The sequence below is a fragment of the Labeo rohita genome, chromosome 1, assembly GCF_022985175.1.
Source record: "Labeo rohita strain BAU-BD-2019 chromosome 1, IGBB_LRoh.1.0, whole genome shotgun sequence".
Classification (NCBI taxonomy): Eukaryota; Metazoa; Chordata; class Actinopteri; order Cypriniformes; family Cyprinidae; genus Labeo; species Labeo rohita.
Window position 1 is genome coordinate 36,763,718 of NC_066869.1, and position 16,238 is coordinate 36,779,955.

General features: G+C 35.1%; 1 protein-coding gene across 3 annotated transcripts in view; it reads left to right on the forward strand.

Moving 5' to 3' along the window:
* ptprdb (protein tyrosine phosphatase receptor type Db) overlaps positions 1–12,624 on the forward strand; it is a 90,510-nt gene extending 77,886 nt beyond the window's left edge. For 2 of the 3 annotated variants that reach the window (XM_051106372.1, XM_051106381.1), the window contains 11 exons: positions 751–926; positions 2,132–2,155; positions 2,756–2,875; positions 4,522–4,676; positions 5,351–5,636; positions 5,869–6,047; positions 6,161–6,287; positions 7,998–8,123; positions 8,551–8,705; positions 9,010–9,145; positions 9,862–12,624. In XM_051106372.1, the coding sequence (XP_050962329.1) occupies positions 751–926; positions 2,132–2,155; positions 2,756–2,875; positions 4,522–4,676; positions 5,351–5,636; positions 5,869–6,047; positions 6,161–6,287; positions 7,998–8,123; positions 8,551–8,705; positions 9,010–9,145; positions 9,862–9,930 (1,553 nt within the window). In that variant the 3' untranslated portion in view covers positions 9,931–12,624. The remainder of the gene's footprint in view (positions 1–750; positions 927–2,131; positions 2,156–2,755; positions 2,876–4,521; positions 4,677–5,350; positions 5,637–5,868; positions 6,048–6,160; positions 6,288–7,997; positions 8,124–8,550; positions 8,706–9,009; positions 9,146–9,861) is intronic. The other variant, XM_051106389.1, reaches the window with a different exon arrangement.
* The last annotated feature ends 3,614 nt before the right edge of the window (positions 12,625–16,238 follow it).

The window sequence follows — 16,238 nt, forward strand, 5'->3', positions numbered from 1 at the left end:
CCTTTTTTATTTTTTATTCAGTGGTGGAAATGGGCTTCCATAGTTGTTATTGTAGACTAAAACCAATAATTTATTATTTTGGGGGTTTACATGAAATAAAGCTGAAGCCAAATAAAATATTGGATATAATATTACATAAACTTAAAAAACTTAATTGGATGCTGCCAACTTAATTACCTTGGCAACTAACTGAAATAAGGTAGTAGTAAACTTACAAAAAAGAAAACATAAATATTACAAATAAATATTACAAAAAAATAAAAATGACAAAAGCACATCAAATTACTAAAATAACTAAAAATATAAAAATAAATACTTCTAAATAATAAAATACAATAAAAAGTGCTATAGTAGTATATAAATAATACCAAAATAACACTGACATATACTAATTTGAAGATGATTCATATCATAGATTTTAAGTTTTTAAAAAAATTTCCAGCAAATATCCCTTATACTTTGTATTTTTCCCTTTATTGCGAAAGTATAGGTAGACAGGAAACAAATTGCTGGACGGGGGGGATGGGATCAAGTGGTGTCCACTAGGTGGGCCTCAAACTTAGGTCACCTGAAGTGCAGCTGCTCTACATTTCGGCTCTTATGCTGCTTTGTCATTTTGAAATATTTGATCCGACACAATACTAATGGAACTGAATCTTTTATTTACACCCATTAAAATTTATGAAGAGCATTTCTTTTTTTTCTCGTTTGAAAGTAATGAAGTTTATGTCATTCCCTCTTGTTATGCAGGTGTTCCTGGCGGTGACTACATCAATGCCAACTTCATAGACGGGTACCGCCGACAGGGCGCATACATCGCCACCCAGGGCCCCATGCCAGACACGTTTAGTGACTTCTGGAGAATGGTGTGGGAACAACACTCAGCAAATATCATCATGATCACCAAACTTGAGGAGAAATCCAGGGTGAGAGCGCTAAATCATACAAATACAGAGCACACTCAAGTCATGTGCACTCACACATTTCCAGACAGAACACTCACAATCTCTGTTCCAAAATCTAGCAAGCATCCTAGCTTTCTACTAGAAGCAACGCCAGGACTGGTCACTTACAGTTACAGTTTATTTGGTTACACAGTTTACTGATTTTCAGTTTTGTATACCTGTTTAAACTTTGTGTAAGGTATGATTTTATATTAGGCATATAACATTGTGTATCTTTATTTATTTTGTTAATAAAAGTTTGTTACGTTACGTTAATGCCGCTAATTTAAAAGTGAAAGTAAAATGTGCACGACACTTTTACAAGCTACTTAAAACAGAAGGAAAGTGAAGAAAACAGGAAAATGAACTAAAAACAAACAACTGCTTGACGTCAAATTGCCTTTTTTTGGCATTTGAATTTTTTTTCTACGACAGGACAGTGGAGATGAGACAGGAAGTGAGGGGAAGAGAGAGAGGGGGGTGGGATCCGATCTCAGGACACCCGGGGCGCAACTGCACCATATGTTGGCGCACTGCCCACAAGGCTATTGACGCTGACAAATTGCCGCTAATTTGAAAGTGAAAGTAAAATGTGCACGAAGCTTTTACAGAAGGAAAGCAAGGAAAAGAGGGAAAACTGAAACAAACTAAAAACAAACAATTGCTAGACCAGAATTGCTGCTAATTTGAAAGTGAAAGTAAAACTCTGTACTTAGAGAACATCTTGCTGTATTGTTTTTAAATTTAAATATATTACATTTCCAACTTTGGATGGAAACCCAGCTAATAACTGCAGAATGTTTTGCAAGAACAGCATGAACAACTAATTCCTTATCAAAATCGTATTTTTGTCTGCAATATATCTTTGTTTTTTTTTTAGATTTTCAAAAGCTATGGGCACTTATGTAGCCCACCAGAATGTTAAAGGAACTAAAATTTTAAGCAGTCTTTGCATCAGGATGTCTAAAATGCTGTCTAGGTAATCAACCGACTGGATTTTGGAACATAATTACTGAGACAGTACAACACCTAATCAAACTCATAAAATCAAACACACACACCTACTAACCATACTAATTTTTTTTTGATCAAACACAGCATTGATATTTTCCATATTTCTCAGTGAGTCTGTTGTGTGGTGTTACGAAGCAGAGTAAGTCTTATGCTGTTTGTCTATTACTCTCCAGATGCCTTCGTATTTCTTCTCAAAGGCAAGACGTCTCACTTGGCTAATTAGACCACTCTCACTTTGCACTTGAATGGTTGATATTCCGTGTCTCACCTCTTTCCTCCTTGTTAACTCTGCCTCATCCCTTTTTTACACCTACTCTCTCTTTTTCTGATCTGTCTCTTCTCACTTCCTCTTTCGCTCACTGACTTCTGAGACACATTTTGCCAAAGTGTAACTTGAATTTTTTGGCTGGTTATCACACTCTCACTGCATGCTGAAATGTGCTCTCAAAGGGTGTGTCTCAGTCTATTCCCTAGTTCCCTTTAGTGGGAATTAGTAAAAAAATAGGTTAAAATAGGTTAAAAGGCATTCTGATCATTTCTAGGGAGTGAACTGTTCAGTGCACTGGAATGATTTTGACAACCTACTCCCATGGTAGTGTAATTACTAGTGAACTTGGGAGCAGACTGACACATAGCCGTGCGAGTACAGTTGTTGATGGAAAGCTGCCAAGCTGAAGAGCAGCTGACTCTCAATGTTGATCTCAGCTGGTTCTTCAGCTCTCCTCTAATGTCTCCTTTGACATTGAGACATTTGCAGCAGTGAGAGGTTTACTAAGTGTCTGTTGAACTGTGTGCAGAATAAATGCGATCAGTACTGGCCCAGCAGAGGCACAGAGACATATGGACTGATGCAAGTCAATTTACTGGACACGGTGGAGCTCGCGACCTACTGCGTCAGGACTTTTGCTCTCTTTAAGGTAATGAAGCAGCAGTGATCAGCACATAAACACAAGATACAAACACTTTTTTACTCTCACAAATGTAGCCAAATGGTAGGGTCGAACCGCAGGGTTTAACATAAAAACAGATAGCATTCTTTTAACATCTTTGAATGTTTGCGAGAAAGTGTTTACATAATTTATTTTCATTTAAATTTTTTGAATTTGTTTTGGAATTAAAATAGACCTACAGGTTCAAAAATTATTAATTCTACTAACTATAATTAACTTTGAAATTATATTAGTATTAGTATATTAAAAGAATATTAGTAGACTTGAGAATAGAAGGTTAAGGTTAGGGTTATGGAATAACTCTAGAATAAGCTGATTTGCAATGTTGCAATGTAAACATATAAAACAAAATATGAACATACTCTGAACTATGTTTAAAAGTAAATCTACCATAAGTGGAGAAAAAAGTGAAAAATTAGAAATAATGTGTAAATTATTTTGATATACTGTATAGAAACAGAACAACACAAAATGTATTGAAAATAAACAAATATAACAACTACATACATATACCTCTTAAAGAGCAGATATTTGCAGAAAGTTTTGCAGATGAAATGTTCACTCTGACATTATCTTTTTGGCAATGCTTGATTTTCTACCCCATATTATTCTTGAGAAAATCATATAAAACTGCTTTAAACATTATGCATTTCTTATTTTGAAATGTGATGCTTTTATGTATTTATTTATGATGTTGTTGTTGTCAACAGTTTCAATTATTTGTCATGTATTGCTTATTCATAACTTTTCATGTATTTTTTTTGACAGTTATTGTGCTTTGTGTGCTAAATTTTGAAGGCTATACACATGGAATTTGTTGGATAAAATAAGACTACTGCTTGGATGAGAAGCACTCTCTGACAAAAATTCTATTCTATTTTCTATTCTATTCTATATAGTGCTGTCAATCGATTAAAAAATAGCTAATTAATCGAACATTTTTTTTCTGAAATTGTGATTAATCCAACATTAAAGTTTTTTAATATACTTTTATATTGCAGTAATTTCACATTCAATCTTAAAATTAATGTAGAAATAACATGAAGACAGTATATTTTTAATATTTGTTTAATACCACCTTTTTTTTTTTATGACTGAAGGCAAGTATCACTGATACCAATACTACTGATGTCTGTAGAAAAATTGTACTTTTTTCCTAACATTTAACCATTGACTATAGCCATTCAACATTACAGTATAATTGAGAGCTATCAATTTTAACATTTATTAGACTTTAAAAAATAACAACTTCTAATTTAAATTAACTTAAGTAAATATTTTTACTTGTGTAAATAGTAGGAAATATACAGAAATTGAATAACGCTATCCGGCACTCAATTCTAAATGAAATATAGATGAATCCTAAAGCTACAAATGTTATTGATTTCGTCTTTTTTCTTTTGTTCTTTGATTAACAGACATCACAGCAGCTGGGTTATTAGCTTATTTGGCTGCTATTACTTTAAGAGCTGCCTCTGTTGAACGTGGCGCGGATCTGACACGCATGCTTGTAGCTTCATTCGCGCTTTAATATAAAATGATACAGTGCGCGCCTCTGTATTTGTGCGTGCAACTGAAGCACACGTGCTGAATTGTGTTGTTTCTATGTGCAGAGTGGGAGTGGTGAGAAAAGGGAGGTTCGTCAGTTCCAGTTTACAGGATGGCCAGATCAGGGGGTTCCTGAACACCCCACTCCATTCCTGGCCTTCCTCAGGCGGGTCAAAGCCTGCAACCCCCCAGACGCTGGACCCATTGTGGTCCACTGCAGGTAAATAGTACCGAATTGAAAACACATTTATATCCAGTCAGACATGACAGGGAAAGATTCTGAGAAATGGTTAAGGGTTAGTTCACCCAAAAATGAAAATTCTGTCACTAAGTACTCACCCTTATGATTGGGTGAGTACTGGCTCTTCGTTCATCTTCGGAACACAAATTAAGATATTTTTGATGAAATCCAAGAGGCCTCTGACTCTCCCATAGATAGCAAGGGTACTACCACGTTAAAGGCTCAGAAAAGTACCAAGATGATTGACAAAGTAGTGACATCAGTGGTTCAACTATAATTTTACAAAGCTACAAGAATACTTTTTGTGCGCAAAGAAAACAAAAATAACGACTTTAGTCCACATTTTCATCTCTACTGTGTCAGCTGTGGATGTGCGTTCATGAGAGTTTGTTACCATTGGTCTAAAATGGGTTGACTACATAAAATTGGCATTATGTCATAGAATTTTCTCTTGAAATTCTGCAGCTCAGTTGTTTGTCTCTGTTAATGTATGTTTTATTTGTGTCCTTCATCTAATGTTTTTATGCTATGAAATTAGTCAGTGAGAAAATCACAGATTCTTTTTTTAATGTGACAGCAATTTTTATACAACATTTATGCTGGAATGTGTTAATGTGAGTGCTTGTGACAGAAGCTTTTCCCCTCTGTCTCAGTGCTGGTGTGGGCCGAACGGGCTGCTTCATTGTGATTGATGCCATGTTGGAGCGTGTGAAGCAGGAGAAGACGATAGATGTTTATGGTCATGTGACTCTGATGCGATCTCAACGAAACTACATGGTGCAGACAGAGGAGCAGTACGTCTTTATTTACGATGCACTGCTGGAGGCCGTTTCCTGCGGCAACACAGAGGTTCCGGCACGGAATCTTTACGCCTACATCCAGAGACTGTCACAGACGGAACCGCCGGAGCACATCAGCGGAATGGAGCAGGAGTTTAAAGTCAGTACATCCCACGAATGGAACTTACTTTTCTCAATAACAAATTAACTGAAAAATAACAGTCCACAACACTGTTACAGCTTTTTAAGTAGTTCAAGTTGTATTATAAATAATACATAAAAACTGTATTGTTTCCTGTTGCTGGCAATTGTATGTTGCTTTGTAATGTGCCCATTCATAACATTTAATTGTTGTGTACTTATTTCTTTTTTCTGTATCATTTCCTTTTCAGCGGTTAGCTAATGCCAAAGCGCATAACTCCCGATTCGTCAGTGCCAGCCTTCCATGCAATAAGTTCAAAAACCGACTGGTCAATATCATGCCATATGAGAGCACACGTGTGTGTCTGCAGCTAATCAGAGGAGTGGAGGGCTCAGACTATGTCAATGGCAGTTTTATAGATGGCTACAGGTAAATTGCAAAACAACACATCTCCAAAACAAGCCACTGACACATCAACATTTGCAAGAAAGCTGATGAAATTATCAGTTCTTGAAGTTTTCATTTCCTTCTCATCTCTCTAGGCAACAGAGGGCGTATATTGCGACTCAGGGGCCGCTGGCGGAGACAGTTGAAGATTACTGGCGGATGCTTTGGGAACACAATTCTACCATAGTGGTTATGCTTACTAAACTCAGAGAAATGGGAAGGGTTAGTTCACATACACACATACACGTATTAGCTAGGGCTGCCCTCGACTAAAGATTTTTCTGCTCGACTAGTAGTCATTCATTGCATTAGTCAACTATTAGTCGCACATTTATTAATAAACCATATAAATAATAATAATTAGCCTTTAATTGCCTACATAGCCTAATAAGCGCTGAAGCACATGCAAAAAAAAGCTTGCCACAGTGCACTGGCAGAAGTAATGATTATGCATGTGTCAGGGAAAAATAGCAAAGATATTGCATTAACGTTTTAATAATTTATTGATAAATTAGCGCTTTATTTATTTTCGGCTTAAGAGATGACATCGGCGACACTGACTCATTATCTACGCAGTAGTGATGTGCCTGTATGCATGTTTCATACAGATTACATCATCTGAGAATATTTGTTTTCTATTTGAATTGGTTCATCTAAATGTAGACATTTCACTCTCTATAGATATATTCTTCATGTCTGTAAGGCAAGTGTACACAGTGTTTTGAAGTTTCGCTCTCAAGTTCAGAGACTGAGACGACAGAAAGCTTTTGCTTTCATTATTTTACAAAAGCGCAACATTTCATTGTTATTCTGAGTGCACAAAAATAAACGTACAGAGTCTTTACAGATTCGAAGGATGTATTGCTCTTATCTGTATGACTAAAATGACGGAGTATTTTAAGAGCAACTGACTGCACCGACGTCTCCATCTGTAATGCTGTAAGCAGCTACTATTCAGCTTCCACACTCCACACAGACACTTGAATAGCGCACATTTTTCTAGGTTAACATTAGATTGCGCTGCTGTATAAAGTTGCTACTACATAAATCTTTCAGATAAAAAGCCATATTTGAAGTTGATGAATGATATTTAAGTGTTTGGATGTATTGCCCGATGTACTATATTACCACATAAACCAGCCGTTAACGATCTGTCCGTCATGGCGAGAGTGACTTCGCCACTTCTGTGGCTTTTTTTGTCGTCGACAAACCATTACTCGACTATTAGGAAGCAGCCGTAGTATTAGTTTTTATTTTCTATTTTTTATTTTAGTTTACTTTTTAGTCAATTTTCTTATCTGCTTTTGTCATTTTTTAAAATTATTTTTTAATTTTTTTTTTTTTTTAGGGTTTGGGTTTAATTTGTTTTTATTTAAGTTTTACTTTTACTTTTTACTGAGATCCAGTTAGTATGCTTATTGCTTCAACTTATTTCTGATTAGTTCATCCAAAAATGAAATTTCTGTTAATTACTCACTCTCATGTTGTTCCAAACCCGTATGAACTTTGTTCATTTTTAGAACACAAATGAAAATATTTTCGATGAAATCCAAGAGCTTTCTGACCCTGCATAGACAGCAATGCAACTACCACATTCAAGGCCCGGGAAGGTAGAAAGGACATTGTTAAACTAGTCTGTGTGACTGTTTGAACGTGTCAGTTGCTGTCTATTCAGGGTCAGAAAGCTCTTGGATTTAATCAGAAATACCTTAATTTGCGTACCGAAGACAAATAAAGTTATTACGGGGTTGGAATGACATGAGGGTGAGTAATTAATGACAGAATTTTCTTTTTGGGTAATCTAACCCTACTTTTTTGCTAGTATTTATATTTTATTTTAGCTTCATTTCAAATATCATAATGTTTTAAATAATTTTAGTTTTGGATATCAATAGTAACACTGATGAATATGTGAATTTCTTTCTAATGCAGGAGAAATGTCATCAGTACTGGCCATCTGACAGATCAGCACGCTATCAGTACTTTGTGGTGGATCCCATGGCGGAGTACAACATGCCTCAGTATATACTGCGAGAGTTTAAAGTCACAGACGCGAGGGTATGTTAAACACTCAGGCTTTCTATGTTCATGGAAAACCTTGAATATACAGTCATTTTTTATTCTAAAAACTAATAGAAACTTATATTGTGAGTGCACGTTTTCCTACTGTAATGACTTCTTTTGAATGATTCAGTCAAAACGATTGGTTTGCATTATTTATTAGCATAGGGATTTTTACAGACCAGAGACCCCCAGCCTAAAAAAAGCTGGGTTTTCTCAATTACATTCTATAAAATTTTCATTCAGAACATTAACTAATGTTCCTACATTATATAATGCTTAAAACTCATTAGCTGGCAAATTAGAAATTATTTATTAGTTAGAACTATCATGAAAATTTAATACAATTCCATGGTTTATATAACTTCTCTACAGATTAAAATGCTGGCAACTGTCTGTCTCTCATGATGTGTCTCTCTCCTAGGACGGTCAATCCAGAACAGTCCGGCAGTTTCAGTTCACGGATTGGCCAGAGCAGGGTGTGCCAAAATCGGGAGAAGGCTTCATTGATTTCATCGGCCAAGTGCACAAAACAAAAGAGCAGTTTGGTCAGGATGGGCCTATCTCAGTACATTGCAGGTGAGGAGAATACTTGCGTTATGAGTTGTTTACAAAAAAAAGTCAGGGTTTATGTTGCGATAATGGCTGGTTGACTACATTCTCCTTTATTGCAAGGTTACCTACTAAATAAATAAAAATGGAAATTGTATTTTTGTATTTTAGAATATGTAGATTTGAGTCAAAATGACTTAATTATCACTGGACAAAAATGTCATGATTCAAAATGCCAATCAGGGTCACGTCTGACTAAGAGCTGTGAAATAAAATCAGTGAATTCACATTATTGTACTTAATGTATTTACTTTGTTGTGTGTGCGTGCAGTGCTGGTGTTGGCAGGACAGGTGTATTTATCACTCTGAGTATAGTGTTGGAGAGGATGCGTTATGAAGGAGTGGTCGATATCTTCCAGACTGTCAAAATGTTGCGCACTCAACGACCAGCTATGGTGCAGACAGAGGTAAGCTCGCACGCTGCCAACCCACATGATGCAGTACTCATGTCTTTCTGCCCACACTACTCATAGTTACGTAATTTCTTTAGACTTGTACAAGTTAAACATTTTTCAAACGGCTGTGTGTAATTTTATCGAATGTTAAAGTACTTTTTCATTTCGTAGCTAAACCTTCAAAGCCATCTGTAGGTTGATTCGCCATAAAAGTATAAAAAATGTGCCCGTAATGCTTTCATGCGACACATCATGTTCTCACGCAGTGAAAAATACATTGCGTGTAAAGGGGATGCTTACAACAATGACAAACAAGACAGAGCGTGTTACTTTTGGAATGAAACAGTCTCAGCTTTCAGATTTCATCATTTAAGAATTCAAACAATAAATATGTTTTGGCTCTTTAATGTGTTTTGACAGATCACTGTAGCGCCTCAGTTCAAGCAGTACATGAACTGATCATCTCTTCCTCGTTACTAGTTTACAGCATTAAATAAACATGAATGAATATCAGAAGGTATCTTGTTTCAACTGTGGAAAGCACCTGGGTAAAAATATTAAAACAAACCAATAAAAAGACCCAACGAACTGAACCCAGCATTTGGGTTAAAAAAATAACCTAGCATTTTTAGCAGATATACTATATATATTTTAGCAGTATACTGATCAGCAAATTGAGATTCAGATCAAATGGTGTGTGTGTATGTGTGTGTGTGTGCCCTCCACAGGAGCAGTACCAGTTCTGCTATCGAGCAGCGCTGGAATACCTGGGCAGTTTTGATCACTATGCAACATAAAACCTTTCCCTGGACCAAGGGCCACATCATTACACACCGAGACCTGCGTCTGATCAATCTGACAGCCTCTTTCTGTTCCCCACAGCTCAAGAGTCTGTTTGATTTCTCCCGACAGCACACAATTTAATAGCCAGACAGGGAGGGCAGCTGGGATACAGAATTGTCACAACAAATTGTAGCTCCAATCATATAGCTGAAAGTTGTCAAGTCAGATTTGAGGTGGAGTAAAACTCTGGCAATCGGCCAGCAGATCCAATGAAAATGCATGAGTTGTGCCATGTGCTGTCTGGACCGATTCAACAGACCAATGAGGAGACAACAAGCAAACAATTTGATGGTACTTCTTACTTGTCATAATTTGTTTAACACCAGATCCGCCCCAAATAAACAGTTTATTGAGGGATGCAGTCCGGGTTTAGAGTTTCCACTGTTTTTTGTCACCAGTTGTATAGTGGATCCACTAACTCACTTAAGTGATACATAAAAAATGACATTCAGCAACTCCCTAAGTATCGGTGCTTATGCCAGTATCCTGTTTGTTTATCTGTAGCACACACACACATAGATATATACGTACATATCTATCACAAATTTAAGACGAGGAAAAATAACAAGCCGAAAATGGAGATTTGTCTCAAAAACTGTGCAATATTGAACGTGAACCGCACCTTCAAGTTTAAAACCACTCAAGTATTAGAGATATTCTCACTGTAATTATACTGTCTCATTAATCCTATATGACATAAAGTATAAAACAAAATGTTATTATGCATATTAGCACATTATATATAAAAATTGTCAATGTATTGAGTGATATTTATACTATGTGAGTGAGGTACTTGTCAGTGCACATAAGTTACGAAAAGTACTGATTGCAGTAATATGTAAAGAGGATTTTCTTCACTAAACTTACCAAAACAACTACATCCTTTCAATCAGGTTTAGAAGTTCAAATGTTGAAGTCAAATGCCGCCAAACTCTCAAAACAATAACATAATGGATCATCTGACACTGGTAGTGCCTTATCATAGTCACATGTTTAAAATAGTTCGCTATTAAAGTTAAATGTTCCACATTTATGGATATGAGCCTGTTTTATGTTATAAAAAAAAAGACAATACTTAATAAAACTGAATTAAAAATACAGTTACATCCTTCAGAGTGAATTTTAATATATATTTAACACCAAGACCAATTTTAAGTACCAGGGTGGTGAAGTACTGCCAAGATGACTAGACAATTATATTACTGAAAGCCAATATGTGTCCATTTTTGAGAGGACACACGTTTATTGTATCTATATTGGGCCAAGAGAACTGCATATTCCATTACATATATAATAGCTATTATATTATAAATGATTTGTATTTGAAATTCTAATGGAGTATAGAACAGGAAATAGTTTTCTCGCTTTCAGTGCATACCGCTGCAGGAAACGTTCATTTCTCTAACTGTTCGTGTCTGCATTCTTGTTTATCAGCGTTGTGATGGTATCAATGATGTTAGTGTGTTAACATCAACAAAAAGAACATTTTTCATGCTGGTGAGGACGCATTCGGAAGGGGGATTTTACAAGCCAACTAAATGACATCTTAAAAGACTTTTCGCTATAAGTTGAGATAAAACATCACTGCATGATAAATTAGATTTACAACTTTGGGAACAAAGTCGCACATAAAAACGGCCCTAATGTGTCTGTATCAATATCACGGACCGTAACATCTGTATGGTTATGGTTTTGGATATGACTGCACTCTTGTTCTATGCACTAACCCTTACTATTTCTTCAACACAGAATGTTATTTGTATTGAATGAGATGAATTTCACAGTGTTGCTCACAGTGTGTGCATGTTAAGAGAAACACAAGTTTTGGTTCCAAAGCTTACGAAAATATGTGCATAATGTTATTGTTGAAATCTTAGATGACAGGGTGGTTTAATATGAGTGGTTTTCCTTCTAGTCCAGTGGTAATAGTCATTCAGTAATTCCCAAGAAAGTCTGGTCACTGCAAACTTACGATGTAAGGAAGTGTTTTACTTGCTTTGCAGCATCTTTGTCTTTGTGTATTTTTTTATTTAAAACCAGAGTTGAGTTAGTTTTGTATTTGAAAATCTAACATGCAAATCTTCCACTATCTACCTTCTCCACCTCCTTACACTTTACAACATATTAATATCACAACCAAGTTTCAGGGTTTTTCAAATTTCAACTTTTGTTGAATCTAGCTATGCTTATATTTTCAAGAGGATATCAATTAGCATTTGTTTAATGGGAATTCTATGCTAATCTGTCAATGTTTTGAGAAGAAAAACACACAAAAAAATCATCTATTTTCCAGTGCATGACAGTCCCCATTTGTACAGATGCGAAGGCACCATCAGATTTTGATGAGTCATGACATTGTTTCATGTGAAGAATAAACTAGCACAATCTATATCATGTAATCTGACCAAATATGCATTGTATCACCATTTTCATATTGTCAAACGTTGTGAGTGGTTTTACAATTTCACCCGTCAATTAATGTGAAACACAAAAGGGAAATCTTTTACCTCTGATTTTGTAGTAAATGTAAATATTTCAGAGGACATTTTCTTTTTTTAATTTTCCTACTTTATGTTGTAAGGACAGATGTGTGAGAATACAATTGTCTTGGAAAAGTTTTATTTGTTACAAATAAAATGGTAAGAATAGTTCAGAGAGTCATTATTTATCCACTCCTTATGATCAGTGATTGGTTCATACAGGCCAGCAAAATATTCAAGAATACTTAAAGGATTAGTTCACTTCCAGAAAAGAAATTGTCTGATAATCTACTCACCCCTATGTCATCCAAGATGTTCATGTCTTTCTTTCTTCAGTCGAAAAGAAATGAAGGTTTCTGAGGAAAACATTCCAGGATTTTTCTCCATATAGTGGGGATCAGCAGGTTGAAGATCCAAACAGCAGTTTCAATGCAGCTTCAAAGACGAGCGTGTGGTTAAAAAGTACGTAGATTTGAGTATTTTTTTTATTATTATTATTATTATTAGAAAATGACTGATCGTTTCGCTAGATAAGACCCTTAAGTCCTCATGTAGAGCCCAGCGAAACTGCAATTTGGACGTTTTCTGTGAATGTGTGAGAATGCTGGTTCATTATTAGCTGCTGTAGGGAAATTGAGAAGAAAAAAGGTAAAACTGTTTGAACTACAAACCATTGTGTTCATAATTAAGATAATACATTCAAATAACGAGCTGCTTTGTACAGCTAAAACATCCACCGTAACGTGGAAGCAAGCCTATATGTGAGACTTCCGGTTCATTAGACGCTAACGAAATAAGGAGAACAATAACAACTTGCAGTAAACTGTAAAACTGTTTGCGCTACAAACCAGTCTGCTAATAATTAAGATAATACATTAAAATAATATGATAAGACACACCAATTTGTAATATCAAGCAGCAAAACGAGCTGTTTTTTTTACAGATAAAATTAGCTGGAAGTGAATGAGACCGGAAGCCAGTCTTATAAATTTACAAATGTTTACAAAGCTTTCCATTGGTGTATAGGCTAGTGCAGTGGTTCCCAAACTTTTTCTGCCGGGCCCCCTTTTTGCAGAATAAAAAAAAAAATTCAAGCCCCACCCCCGCATTTACGCATAAACATAAACACAACTTCAGAAGGATTTATTTGAAACGTAATAATTAAAATTCCGCGTGACAACTTACTGAAAAAAAAAAAAAAACTAAACAATGAACTAGTCACTTTTAGAGTAGAAACATTAAAAGTAAAGCATGCAGCTTTACTGTGTACTATGTAACAGCATTCATTGTTTTTTAAACAGATTTGTAAAAGAGAAAAACAAACTCTTTCTTCTTCTCTTTCTTTCTCTTTCTTCTCTTTGTTGTAGTTGTGATCTTTAAAGCAGATTCATCATCTACTTTACGTTTACCTGGCACTTGTTGTCTTTTGAAAAACTTGCACTAATGCTTAAAGCAGAACTAATATGCGTCATTCATTCATAATTTTACTCGGCTAACGGCAATTCTCATTTCTGACTTGTTATTTTTACGCAAAAACCGCTACAACTGATAACAGACCGCTGCAGCGGGTACTGCAAGTCGTCTTGAGGTAATAAAATATGATGAAATTCATATTTTGTGTTAAATTATTTACATATGTGGCAAGTAGCCATATAATAAGCAAGATCATTTTCACAGTGGTGTCTTGTATCACCCTGAAAATGTTTTTTTAACGTTACATAAAAATCTAGGGATGTACCGAAATGAAAATTCTTGGCTGAAACTGAAACTGCTTTGTAATTATATATTAGTATATAGTAATTTTTTAAAGACTTAATTTAACTCAATAATATTAATGATAGTGAATAAAAAAAAATCACAAGCCAATAAAATAACCACGTTTATTGAAAGTAACAATAAAATTGGACAGAAAATATATGAATATTAAATCTCAATATATTATTTTATTCAGTTCTATGAAACAGAATCAGATATAACTTTTTTTTGACTAATTATCAAAATAATGTATAGTCCTACAAAGTTATTATTATCAGCGCATGTGAGCAGAGCATACCGTCACGAGAGGGTCGCGTCATTTTACCAGCGTTGTCCAGTACAGCAGTACTACAGCATGTTACAGCACAGTATGCGACGCTATTGCAAACAGGAACAAGTATACATAGAATTTTTCCCCAGTTTGGAAACCACTGTCATAGCCTAACACTATGACAATATTTAACCGAGATCTGAATCTGAAGGTGCAAAAAAAAAAATCTAAATATTAAGAAAATCGTCCAAATGACGTTCTTAGCAATGCATATTACTAATAAAAAATTACGTTTTAATATATTTACGGTACGAAATTCACAAAATATCTTAATGGAACATGCTTTTTGGCATAAAAGTCGATCATTTATCATTTTTACCCATATATATATTATATGTATATATATATATATATGTGTGTGTGTGTGTGTGTGTGTATGTATGTGTATATATATATATATAATTTTGACCACTTATTGGCTATTGCTACAAATATACCCGTGCTACTTATGACTGGTTTCGCTTACGGTAAAAATAAGGCTTTTAAATGAAGGATATTATCAAAACTTTGGTGGGGGAAGAAAGATGCCTTATACTTTTGTATAATTTTTACGTTACAGTATCATTGTCCACCTTTGTATTGTAGTGTTGGGCCTTTACTGATTTGTATAAAATAAAACATTATTAGTAATGTTTCAAGATGAACACTTACTGAACTAAAGCAACATAGATTTACTTTATATTTTACTTTATATTCCATACATAATTTTTTAGTAATATTTATTTGTACGTCTCTCTCTTATCACTGTATTGCATTGCATTACACGTTTTGCCCCGCAATAAAAACGACAGAGCTTTGAGTTTAAAACTAAGCATTTAAATATCATCTTACTAAGACGTATTACTGGGAGAGATAGAGCATAACTCATATTTATATGCATTTTATATAAGCAGTCTGCGATACTGTTATATAATCCCATTGATTTACTATCAAAGCTATCAGAATTTCATCTTATTTTTGGCCATCAGCCAATAACCTTGTCCAAATAACCAGCCGTTAGCGCCCCCTAGCGCCCAGTTTAACACTTGCAATATAATAACGACATGACATCAAGACCGTCTTAAAAAATAGATGAATTTGACACGAAATTTACTGAAAGTAAAAACTGTTAAAGTGCTCTAAAGAATATTATGTATATCTAATTTGCTATTAAACTGTATTAGATGCATTTCAGCATTATACCAGCCATCATCAATAGTCACCCATTTTATTTTATTTTTCTTTCTTTCTATTTTAGATAACCTGGGTATTTAGTTTTACTCAGTGGGAACAATGTCTAGAGTGCTGGTAAGCTTTTTATATTAATTCAGGCACTTTTCTAGGGACATACAGAAGCTGAGAGACATTCACCTGCTGTAATGCACAAGAATTCAAAACCACTTTTGAAATCTCTTTGGTTCCAAGAGTCAATTTGATCGCTTTGCCAATCAAACCCATTTACTGTTTTTGCGTGTAAAGCTTTTAAATCAGCAATCAGGTCCAAAGCGAGACCAGTCAAAAGCAATGTGCTATTTGGCTCAAAATACAGCAAATTGTAGCCAATTCTGAAATAAATCACTCCTTTCTGAAAACACAAGAGTTATATATTTCAATACAGTCATTGTTTCACGTTTCAATTCTCGCCAGCTCATTTTAACACACAAACACATGCTCAGTTTCAGAATAATATTCATGTTTACTACGACACTACTGCAGA